This window comes from Balaenoptera acutorostrata, chromosome 9, assembly GCF_949987535.1.
Source record: "Balaenoptera acutorostrata chromosome 9, mBalAcu1.1, whole genome shotgun sequence".
NCBI lineage: Eukaryota > Metazoa > Chordata > Mammalia > Artiodactyla > Balaenopteridae > Balaenoptera > Balaenoptera acutorostrata.
Window position 1 is genome coordinate 100,170,774 of NC_080072.1, and position 12,055 is coordinate 100,182,828.

The following is a 12,055-nucleotide window of genomic DNA, read 5'->3' on the forward strand; positions in this document are numbered from 1 at the left end:
GAGAACTGAAGCTCAGATCTCCCATCCCCTATGCCAGTGTTCTTCCCACAGCCCATCAAGGACATACTGTGTCCTGTTCTTCAGGTGGCTTCAGGGGCCAGCCTCAGTTTCCTCCTGGACATTTCTTTGCTCCTACAAAGATGGTGGCAGGAATATAGGCAGAATTTTTTGTTTTAACATGTAAGGAAAATTGAAGGCTATGGAGATCAAGCAACTTGCCCAAGGTCCAGCATAAAACAGCCTTTGAAGTAACCCTCAAGCTCAGTTTACGGTGTGTTCTCTGTACAGAACTCTGACCATTAGGCAACAGTGCCCAGTTCCTTGGAGGGATCTCAAGTAACAAAAAAGGTAGGCATGGTGTCTGTGGGGTCTTGGGGAAAAGTGTTTTGACTGGTTTGAACGACCTCACTGGGAAGTCTCATGGGTTTGCTCTGGCGGCTGCCTGCCCAGCAGTGCTTCCAAGGTCCTGGTTGCTTTAATCATTGCTATCCCAGGAAGTGCCAGCACTTTTGCCAAGTGGTCATAAAATGACAGTGGAAGTCTTGCTGGGTTAACCTGGGAGCGGAGCTGGTGAGAAGAGAAGCAGCCCAGAAATGGGAGAGGTTCAGCCGCATTGCAGAATGCTCTCTGCATGTTTACCAGGCAGGAGTGAAAATCCTGCTGGAACAGGATTCTTGTGCTTCCACCTCCCTCACCCAGAGAATTGCTCCCCAGGCAAACTCACATCCCAGCGCTGCCAAAGCATGCAAATCAGCGGGCCTGCGAGGCTGTGGCTCAGAGGTGGGAAAGCAGAGGGCTGGCGCCGGCTCCTCCTGTCTACTGTCGGACGGGGCTCCTTGCCAGGTGGCTCGGACTGCTGACCTGGTGCCCACCAGATGCCAGGGAAGGAGAGGCAGAGGTGGAAGTTGCCTTTGACCCCTGCGCACCTCCTACAGACTGATCCTTGGCCTTTCTCATGGGGACTCCATTGGGTATTACGGCCATCCTGGCCTCAGGAAATTCTATCCAGAATCCCGGGTCTCCCTGCCAATTCAAGGTGCCTTTTACCCTCTTTTGGTCACTAAATCCCATTTTCTGTGAACAGAGATGTTGTCTTCATAATTAACCCAAATCCCTCGAACTGTATTCTCGGCCTCTTCCTTTGTCTGGAGCTCTTTGGTATAGATGAACAGTTCTGGGTACCGTGTGGGACCAGGGAGATTCAGGAGTTGGGGCATTTAGCTGGAACTTGGATGGAGTCCTCAGACATTGTCTGAGTTTTAGAGATGTTAGCGGTGGCGTTACGCTAGCGTGGGAAGGATGTACCACATTGGGGTTGGAGACATGGGTTTTTGTCTTCCCCTGAGGATCATTCCCAACACGTGCCCATACTTTAAAAGCTCTGTTACTTCGTACACATTATCACTTAACCTTGTTGAGACTCAGTTTTCTCACTGTAAAATGGGGGTGAATAATAATGCTTCATTTTCCCAAAGGCAGAGCACTCGCCTTGGTGATCTCTTCAGGTCCCTCCCAGCCCCGTGAGCCATAGTTCCAAGGTGTTTGCGCTCTGGCTTTCTTGCTAGAAGCTTCATGGTCCAGAGATTCCCAGGAGACCATGAGAACCAAAAGAGGCTTGGAGAGACCTTAGCTGGTGTCCCTTCCAGCTTGGCACAGTTCTTACCCATTTGCCCCAAGACATCCAAAGAGAGGATTCTGAAGCTTCCTTTGTGAGCCCTTTCTGCCCCATCTCTGCCCTCTGTGTTCATATCTTTTAGTTGTGGGCAGAACAAACAGGACAGAGGGAAACGGTGGGGAGAGTTCTTTGGTCCTTCCTTGCCTCCCTCTGCAAATGCTACACAGTGACCAGCTTCTGGGAGGGGAAGAAAAAGCCCTGGTACATTTCAATCAGCTGCATTGAATCCTAGGACTTTAGAGATGGAAGGAATTTTCAGTCCCCTGAGATCACCCGAGATCCCCCTCTTGATATTATCAAATTGCCCCTCAATTCAAATACCACTTCTATAACATCCCTGAAATAAGCAACCTCTGCCTGAATATTCCTAGCAATGGGGAGCCCTGTTGATATGAAACTGTGGGTTTCACTGCTGGACAATTCCACGTTTTACAAAATTCTTCCTTATACTGAGGTGAAGCCTGCTTTGCAGGAGCCTCCAGCACTGACCTTTGTGGAGCTGGGTCTTTGGAACTGCAGACTAAGCCTGCTTCACATCCATGCCAATATTTGGGGAGGAAGGAAGAGTACACTGACATTTGCTGAAGCACTTACTATGCACCAGGCACTATGCCAAGTAGATCTTTCAAATGTTTCCTCACTGAATTACTTAAAAATTTTTTATTTTGAAAAACTTCAGATACATAGAAAAGAGAAGAAACAGCTTAATGAACAGCCATATACCCATCACCTGGATTTCACAGTTGTTAACATCTTGCCGTATTTGTTTCATCCTTTTTGGGGGGAAATATTTTATTTTTAACTTTTTATTTCAAACGCACGCAAAGGTAGACACTAAAACGATGAGCCCCATATACTCATTGCCTACTCTCAACAACCATCACATCTCTGCCATTCCCATCACTGGAATATTTTCTTGTAAATTATAGACATTATAACATTTCAATCCTAAATATGGCAGTATGTGTCTCTAAAACGTAAAAGACATCTAAGGGTAAGTGTTCTCCTCTCTAGGCTAAATATCCTTTCCTCATTTGGTGTGACATCTAAGCCCCTTACTGTCTTGGTCCTCATGTTGCACAGCCCAGTTCGTCAGGGTCCCTTTACAAAATGTTGCCCTGAACTGGATGTGATACTCTCAGCAGAGATCTGCAACGGTCTGCATGCCTGCTAATACACAGGATAGCACTAGCTTTTTAAGCAGCTACACCACACCTGTGCAGCACACTCAGGCCAATATTGGCTTCAGTCAACTGAAGTTCTCCCTTTTTTGGTTTCTTTTTCACATGAGACACTAGCGCCAGCCTCCTCTCTCTTCCCCTCCCCACAAGGAACTGCAGTTTGCTTATTTCCAGATACTGTCTGCCAATAAACAGAAATGGGAATCACTTTTTTGTTTTTGTTTGGGAAGGAGAGGTATATTATATTTCTTTAGGAGATTTAACCTCTTTGAAAATGTAAAATACAGAGTATAGATATTTTGATGGTCAAGTATCTTAAATTATGCACACTTGAATTTTTAATCACCATATGTATCTGCTGTGTTATTCCATTGCTCTAGTTTGAGGTTGGTTATTGGTATTGTTGAAAAAACTCTTTATCAGGTTTCACATTGTAGCACAGTCTTTTGTTTAAGCTTTATTGAGGTGTAACTGGTAAATAAAATTGTAAGATTTTTACAATGTACATCATGTGATTTGATACGTGTATACATTGTGAAAGGATTCCCACCATCTAGTTAATTAACACATCCATCACCTCTATATTTGTCTTTGTATGTGTGAGAGAGAACATTTAAGTTCCACTCTTTTAGCAAATTTTAATTATACAGTACAGTGTTGTCAACTATAGTCACCATGTTATACATTAGATCTTCAGACCTGATTCATCTTACAGCTGAAAGTTTGTACCCTTTTACCAACTTCTCCCTATTTCGGAACCCTTCCAGCATCTGGCAACCACTTTTCCATTCTCTGTTTCTCTGAGTTTGACTCTTTTTTTTTTTTTTTTTGGATTCCACATATAAGTGATACCTTGCAGTATTTGTCTTTCTCAGTCTGGTTTATTTCACTTAGCATAATGCCCCCAAGGTCAATCCATGTTGTTGCAAATGGCAGGATTTCCTTCTTTCTCGTGGCTGAATAATATTCCGCCATGTAACGTGTTATATATATATAACATTTTCTTTATCCATTTATCCATTGGTGAACACTTAGGTTGGCTATAGTGAATAATGCTGCAGTGAACAGAGGAGTGAGGCTATCTCTTTGATATCCTGTTTTCATTTCCTGTGGATATACACCCAGAGTAGGATTGCCAGATCATATGTAGCAGATAGGCTTAAAGGTAGGGCATACTTTTGAGCAATTTGACTGCTTTAGTTGCCTACCCAGTATGAGGTGGAAAGTTAGCTTTCTGGGTTAGAGTAGTTGTCAAAACATAATTCCCTAATTTTAAAAAACTTTTTACTTTTTTCTCCTTTTTTTGGTGGTAAAAAACATACAATATTAAATTTAAACATTAAACATAAAATTTACCACCTTAATCATTTCTAATTTCAACCTCCTCTATCTTTTATGTATACAATTGACCTTTTTTAACCTAAATGTAGGGCTTAGATTTATTCCTGTTACATTTTATGTTGTTGGTTTTGGCCTCTTATTAGAATCAACCAAAATATTTTCTAATCCTGATTTCATCATCCAGTTGTCTGAATTAATCTCACGCTCTGCTTTAAATCACTTCCAGATTTGATCGGCATCAATACTGCTTATTTGCCTAAACTGTTGATTACAGTCTAATACTTGGTTTTCTCTGTGTTGGACTTTGGATGCAGTGGATTTATTGGGAAAATTGTATGAGTATGGGAGTTGCAAAATCCAAGCTTTAGTCCGAAATCAAGGTCTCTGAGGCTGTGTGACCACTGCAACGTGCTCCCCTCTGAGGTTAGACTTCAGTATCTTTCCAATGCTAAAAATAATGCTCCGGTCCCTCTGTGTGTCTGTCCTGCTTTGTTTTTTTTCTGCAAGTGGCTGCCATCTTTCAAAGCCAGAACTTGGATAATAGAATATGATCAGGTTTCTGCAGGTGGTGACACCTGTGATTTCTTAGATCTGAATAGAAGATTCGTTTCTGTAGCAGTTCCTTAGTGATTTGGATCAATTAAACACATAGTCATTCAGTTCCTACTATGTGTTAAACACTGTTTTAGGCTCTTGGGGTACAAAAATGAATAAGATGTAATAACCCTGGCCTCTAGGAGCTCCCAATTTCATGAGGGAAACAGACACACAAAACACTGAGTTTTTAAAAATGTGGTAGGTGCTGGAAGAGGTATAAGTAAGAGAGGTGGAAACACAGAGGAGGAAATCCCTCATTTTGCTTTGGATAAGTTTCATGGAGGATGTGACATCTGAGTTGGGTCTTGGAGGACGAGTGTGTATTTCCTAGGGAGAGAGGGCATTCTAGTCAGAGGGAACAGCATGTGCAAAATCCCTGACCAAGGAGCAGGCCCAGCCTGATGGAGGAGTGGCCCGGGACGTGTGCAGCCCAGCCCACAACTGGAGAGTGCTTCCCAGCATATAGTTGAGCTTTACTGTATTCCTGGGAAGTGGGTGGAATTGAAACTATGACCTTATTTTGCCATCAAGATGCCTGAGGCTCTGGAGCTTCCTGCCTTGACCAAGGTCACACAGCTTGGGAGCCATGGAGCCAGGACTTGAACCCTAATTCTCTGACTTCAAGTCCAGGATTGTTTCAAGTATGCCCTGCTGCTCCTACACACCACAGCTTAAAGGGGTAGAAAACAAGTTTCTGGTGATTGTGGACCAGTATTTCCCACAATATGGTGATTGCATCCCTTTCTTTCTCTAGGAAAGAGGGGTACCCTCCTCGCTGTTTCAAAAATGAATAAATTGGGTCCTGGGAATGGCTTGTCGGTCACCTCTCAACCTAGAGCATTAGGGCAGCAGCAGAATCCCAGTGAGCTTGATCTTGTCCCAGAGTTCCCAGGCACCACCTCCCAGGCCTTTCCTGTAGGCTGGGTGGGGAGAGGTGCCAGGTGGAACTAGGTCCATGGAACATGGGAGAGAAGCAGGAAGAAGCAGCAGTAACATGAGGGCTGAGGCCGTTTCCCCTCAGCCAGATCTGGAGAGAGAATCAACAGTGTCATCAGAAATGAACTAACGCCTGTATTAGACTATGTCATGGTGTCTCCACCTAGGCCCCCAGGTGCTCTGAGCTCCTTCTCCCCAGCTGGGGGAAGCCACGTCTCCTGAGAATACTCTGACCTGCTTAGCAGTGGAATCAGAATCGGAGGTGAAGTCACTTTGGGGGACTAAATCTTTATTCAGCTCCCAGTGCTGAGCTAGTGCCACTCTCTGCTGTCCCAGAGTAAGGGGGTCCATCTCCTGGGAGGTCCTGGCTGGCCTGGGCCCCTCCAGTCCAGCCATTCAGTCAGCCTGGGACTCAAGGAGGATTAGACAATGATACTGACGCAGGCCAGGAAGAGTCTGATGAGAAGGGGAGACTCCATCTTCAGGCTCCAAGTGCAGCAGGTGCGTCCTCAAGGGGAGAGGCCTACTGGAGAAAGACCCCGGAGAAACTCCTGGACAAGAGAAATTGTTCTCTTGTTGGCTGGTGGGTTTTAAAATTAATCTCTGAGTGCTGTTTGCTCATCTTTTGCATTTTGTGGATCTCACAGACAACACTCTAACGGCATCCGCAGATATCGAAAGTAAAGACTTTTCTTAATTGTTCACAATCCTGATGACCTCTCCAAGACAGACTGTTTTGGCCCTCAAGGTTTCTCTCCCTTTCTAGGTCTCATTCACATGTATGTTATTACCTCTTCTGGAGGTAATGGTGTTATACCTTCTCTTGCCTTCCAGACACCATACCTGCCTGGTCTTCCTCCTACTAGAGTGCCCACTCTTTCTCAGTCTCCTTTGCTGACCCCTCCTCATCATTCCCAACCTTGACCCTTTTATTCTCCTTCATCTGGACTCAGTTCCTTTGTAAACTCATCAAGTTCTATGGCTTTAAATACCACCTATAAGCTGAAAACTACCCACCCTGTACTTCTGACCTGACACGTATCCTGAGTCCAAACTCCTTTCCCTGTCTCTCCTGGGATCTTTAATTGGCATCTCAAAGTTAACACGTCCCAGAACATAGCTTTTGAATTTATACCACCAGCCAGCTGCTCCCCGAGTCACCCCCATCTTGGGGAATGACTCCACCACTCACTCCATGGAGAAAGCCCAACCCTAGGAATCATCCTTCCTCTCCTTCCCTTGCACCACTCCTTCCAGCCATCAGCTGGCCCTGTCAGCTATCAATTCAAAATCCAGGTCCTTCTCCCTACCTGCACGGCTGCCCTTTATCCTGCACACTGCCCCCTCTCACCTGACCCACTGCAATAGCCTCCTGGCTGTTCTCCCTTCCTCCTTGCTCATCCCTACAGCTGATCACCGCAGGTGTAAACACTTAAGTCAAAGCATGTCACTCCTCTGCTCAAAACCCTCTGATCTGTTACAGTGGAGGATTACTAGACTGAATGTCAATGTTATGACATAGTATAAGTGTGTTTCATGTTTGGTAATTGCAATCATTGTTGCTTTTGTTGTGGTCATCCATGTACAATGCTTGGTGTCAGTCTATCTATCTCTTGTAAAAATAAAATACAGTGTGTGTGTGTGGAAAAAAAAAAAAAAAAACCCTCTGATCACTTCCCAACGTCCTTGGCATGAAAGCTGAAGTCTTCAGCACGACCCACCTGCCAGATCCATGTCATCTTTCCCCTGGTCACACCCATCCACATCTCTCCAGCCTGGCTGGCCTCATCACTGTTCCTCAGCAGGCAAGCCTGTTCTTGCCTCACTCAGGTCCCGCTCCCTCCATCTGGAATGATCTTCCCCAGACCACCCTGCTTATGGACAGCCTCTGACACACTCTTCCCCTGACCATGTATTATTGCTCTCCATAGTAACTCTCTCTAAATGAAATTATATATTTGTTTTCTTATTCCTTTTATGTCTCCTCAACTAGAAAAGAAGCTCCGTGTGGTCAAGGACTTCTGTCTATCTTTTCCAGCATTATATTTCCAGTGCCTAGAACAGTGTCTGGTATAGACAGTGTATTTAGCAAATACTTGTGGAATGAATGAATTTGCTCTATGGTCAAATTTTAAAATCACTCCTTACTAGGCCACCTATACAATGTCATGAAATAATTTTTAATATAAAAGCAATTTTATCTTTAAGTCTACCCTCTACACACACACACACACACACACACACACACACACACACACACACACACACACACTATTTTCAGTCTGTGGGCCCTTCCCATCTTAACTCCCCTCACAGATTATCTATTTAGTCTTCGTTAGTCTCAAAATCAGGCTGCTATTCAAAGGTGACTTCCCGTCTCACTAATTTCCTCTTTCTCAGAATCCTGTAGCCCTCAACCTCTGCTGTCATCTTGCTGGCCCAGCTGCTCTCGGAGATGCTTCACAACCAATCATACAGGCAAGGGCTTCACTTACCCGTTGTTTAGAACAGAGCAGAAGGAAGGGGGCTTAGGTTAAAGCTCCAGAGGATTCTCCTGGACCCCATTCATTCATCTATCAAGGTGTTTCTTGAGCCTCTGACCCATGTTAGGAACTGTGGTGGCCACTGAGGAGAAAAATGAATGTCATCCTCCTAGTTTTCAAGGAATTCATAGACTAGAGGGAGAGAGAAGCATGCAGACAAATAAAGAGTTACATGACATGTGCCATGCGGCTGGTAGAGAAGCCTGAAGGACCAGAGAGAAGGGGGACCAACTTTGTGGAAGGGAACAGTGCACAGAGGCGTGGAAACGGGAGAGGTGTGGCGCGTTTGGACATGAGCGAGCTTTCCATGAGTCTGGAGCACAGGGTACCTGGGAGGGAGGGAGGTGAGATCATGAGAGGCAGCAGACAAAGCAGGGAAGGTAGGCAGAAACCAGGTCATACAGGGAATTATATGTTATACTAAGAAATGTGGACTTCATTCCAAAGCTATTGAAGAACCGATGGAAAGCAGAAGAATTTTCTGATTGAAAGTTCTGAATTCATTCACATGTTCATTTATTCATTCATTCAACCAATATAATTTGAGTTCCTATTATGTACTAAGCCTAGTGCTAGGCTCTGGGTGGTATTTAATATCATTTTCTTGCCATTATAGAGCCAATAATCCATGGGGCACAAAGGAAGATTGTTTGGCAGCTCCTGCCCTGAAGAGCTATATGAATAGGAAATTTAATTATAGCAAAGAATGGAAGCAATTTCCTTAATAACAGGTATATGTTTAAGTAGATTTTGGTATCTCCATAAATGGAATATTATGTATCCATTAAAAATGATCTTTGCAAACATAGGAGAAAGATTTATGACGTTCCTTAATAGTGTAGGAGAAAGATTATGACGCTCACTGGAAAAAGCAGGGTAAAAAATCTATACAGAGTGATATATATCAATGAGGAAAAACAAGCATAAAAAAGACCATAAAATATACAAAAATATTAATTGCAGCTGCCTCTCTACAGATTGATTTTTCTGCTACTTTATACTTTTTCTGTACCAAAAAGTTTTCTCTATTAAGCACACATTTACTTTATCAACCCAACATTTATTATAAAGGGAAAAAGATGAATAAAACCAAGAATGAAAGTTGGGGGGGTGGAAACAGGGGTGACACTCATCTACCTGACATGATTTAGGTGTCATCAGTGCTGGAGGGCTGGGATAGTGGGAGGCCTTCTTGCCTTCGGGCAATTCCTTTAGGATTTGTGGCTGGTCATTCCTTGCTTTTCCATTACAGCATGTATCACAGCTTCTGTCTGAGGGCATTTGGCAGAAGCAATCTGGTGTGGCAAGTTCTAATCTCAGTTAGACTATGTGACCTTGGACAAGTCAGTCTCCCCTTTCCCTGGTTACCTACCTTCCTGAAGGAGATTTTCCAAAGACTTTTCCAGGAAACAGGATAAGCAAGAAGATTCTGGTCACAGGGCAGGCATTTTGTTCTTTTTCAAAATAAAGATAAGCCCATCCCAACATCCTATTTTCCACTAACTTTCAGTCCTTCCAATCCTGCTAGCTATTAATGTTTTCTTTTTTTTTTTTAATTTCTTCCAGGAAATGATCGAAACGGCTTAGATTTCAACAGGCAGGTAAGGACGTTCAGAAGAAAACCTTTATTCTATAAATTTTGGGGGTCATTCATACTATGTCAGGTGTGGGGACACAAAGAAGATTAAGGGAAGTTTGAGGGTGTTTATTCATAGACTCATAGCTCTCAGAATTGAAAGGGGTCTTTCAAGGGCTTTTGCATCCAACCCCTCCCCCAATCCACAATCCAACGTTGGGGTCACCTCTTCATTATGTCCTCAAAAGAGTACTGACAGCGCAGCCCTATTTAGGATTATCTGCAGGCTGAATGTGGTCTGGAATCTAAGACCACAACTCTTTTCCCATCAAAGCTCAGCTTGAGTTGCCTCTTGGGCAAGTCTGTTTGCATGGCCTGACTATGTGTAGAGGAATTTGTGGAAGTACGAAAGATGGAGGGTTGGGCTCCTCAGGGAACTCCTGATTGATTGATTGATTGATTGATTTCTAACATTTTTATTGGAGTTTAATTGCTTTACAATGGTGTGTCAGTTTCTGCTTTACAACAAAGCGAATCAGTTATACATATACATATGTCCCCATATCTCTTCCCTCTTGCGTCTCCCTCTCTCCCACCCTCCCTATCCCACCCTTCTAGCTGGTCACAAAGCACTGAGCTGATCTCCCTGTGCTATGCGACTGCTTCCCACTAGCTATCTATTTTACATTTCGTAGTGTATATATGTCCATGCCACTCTCTCACTTTGTCCCAGCTTACCCTTCCCCCTCCCCGTGTCCTCAAGTCCATTTTCTAGTAGGTCTGCGTCTTTATTCCCATCTTGCCCCTAGGTTCTTCATGACCATTTTTTTTTTTTTTTTAGATTCCATATATATGTGTTAGCATACGGTATTTGTTTTTGTCTTTCTGACTTACTTCACTCTGTATGACAGACTCTAGGTCCATCCACCTCACTACAAATAACTCAATTTCGTTTCTTTTTATGGCTGAGTAATATTCCATTGCATATGTGTGCCACATCTTTATCCATTCATCTGTCGATGGACATTTAGGTTGCTTCCGAGTCCTGGCTACTGTAAATAGCCAAAGGAACTCCTGATTTAAAAGAAGAAGATAGAGGACAAAACAGGGGAGCCAGGACAAAAAGAGTTCAGGAAGGAGGGTGTAACCCAGCTCAGTGGGACAATGGAGATACAAGTTGGGCGCCTTTAAAGGAACAAGCTGGGTGGAGTTCAAGTTAGTCGGGGAGGGTTTCAGGCAGGAGAAGGTGGTGTTGGATGGATTGAAGGATGGATAGATCTGGATGTGTAAAGAGGAGGGTGAATGAAGAGAGGACCTTCCCACTGAAGTTAGAGGCTGATGGGAAGATTGGGGGCTGAGGGCGAAGACAAGGTGTGATGTCAGAGGCAGATGGTGGGAGGGTTCATTGGGGGGACAAAGTCTAAATTGGAGACAAGCAGGAAGCAACACGGGGCCCTAGAGTGAGGCAGAGACATGAGAATTAGAAACAAAGTCAGAAAACCTGGGTTTGGGTCCTGTTTTGGCCACCAGCTAGCTGTATAAGTTTGGTCAAGTCACTTAATATTTTTAGTATGAGTTTTCTCAGCTGAAGAATTAATTTATTTCATAAATTTGGGGTGGGGGAGGGAACATGTACTGTGCCAGATGTGGGAATACAAAGAAAATTAAGACATGGTCTCTTCCCTGGAGGAGCTCACAGTCTAGATTGAGGAGTGGGGGAGATAGAGATAGAGGGAGAGGGAGAGGGGAGGGGAGAGAGAAACTCTTGAGTGGATAATTATAATACAATCTCATTCATGCTTTATTGGAGGCGTGTAAAAAGCATGGTGTCAAACAGAAATGAGAATACTTCATTCTTCCCGGTAGCTCAGGGCAGACTTCATGGAGGAGGTGATATTTGATTCTAGCTCTGAAGAGTCAGTAGAGTTTGTTAAGCAGAGAAGAGTGGGCTAGAGAAGGAGACAGCCAGGGGGAAGGAAAGACAACCCCAATTTGGGGATACATTTGATACTCACTAGGGGTCCTTCCCACTCATATCCAGAGTCCAAGTTTAGAAGGAAGTCAGGGGTGGAGGTCAAACTCAGACATAAGTTCTTCTCCTCCTTTATCTGTAGAGTGATTTGAAGTCCTTACTAACATTTCCTGAAAGGCTTTTAACTCTGGGTACATCCTTCACAGTTGGAGAGGAACAATCTGCAGTCCTAAC

General features: G+C 44.0%; 1 protein-coding gene across 1 annotated transcript in view; it reads left to right on the forward strand.

Moving 5' to 3' along the window:
* Nucleotides 1-12,055, forward strand: part of POU2F3 (POU class 2 homeobox 3) — an 80,123-nt gene that overhangs the window by 19,461 nt on the left and 48,607 nt on the right. The window contains exon 3 of the mRNA XM_007196682.2: nt 9,840-9,874. Coding sequence (XP_007196744.1) covers nt 9,840-9,874 — 35 coding nt within the window. The remainder of the gene's footprint in view (nt 1-9,839; nt 9,875-12,055) is intronic.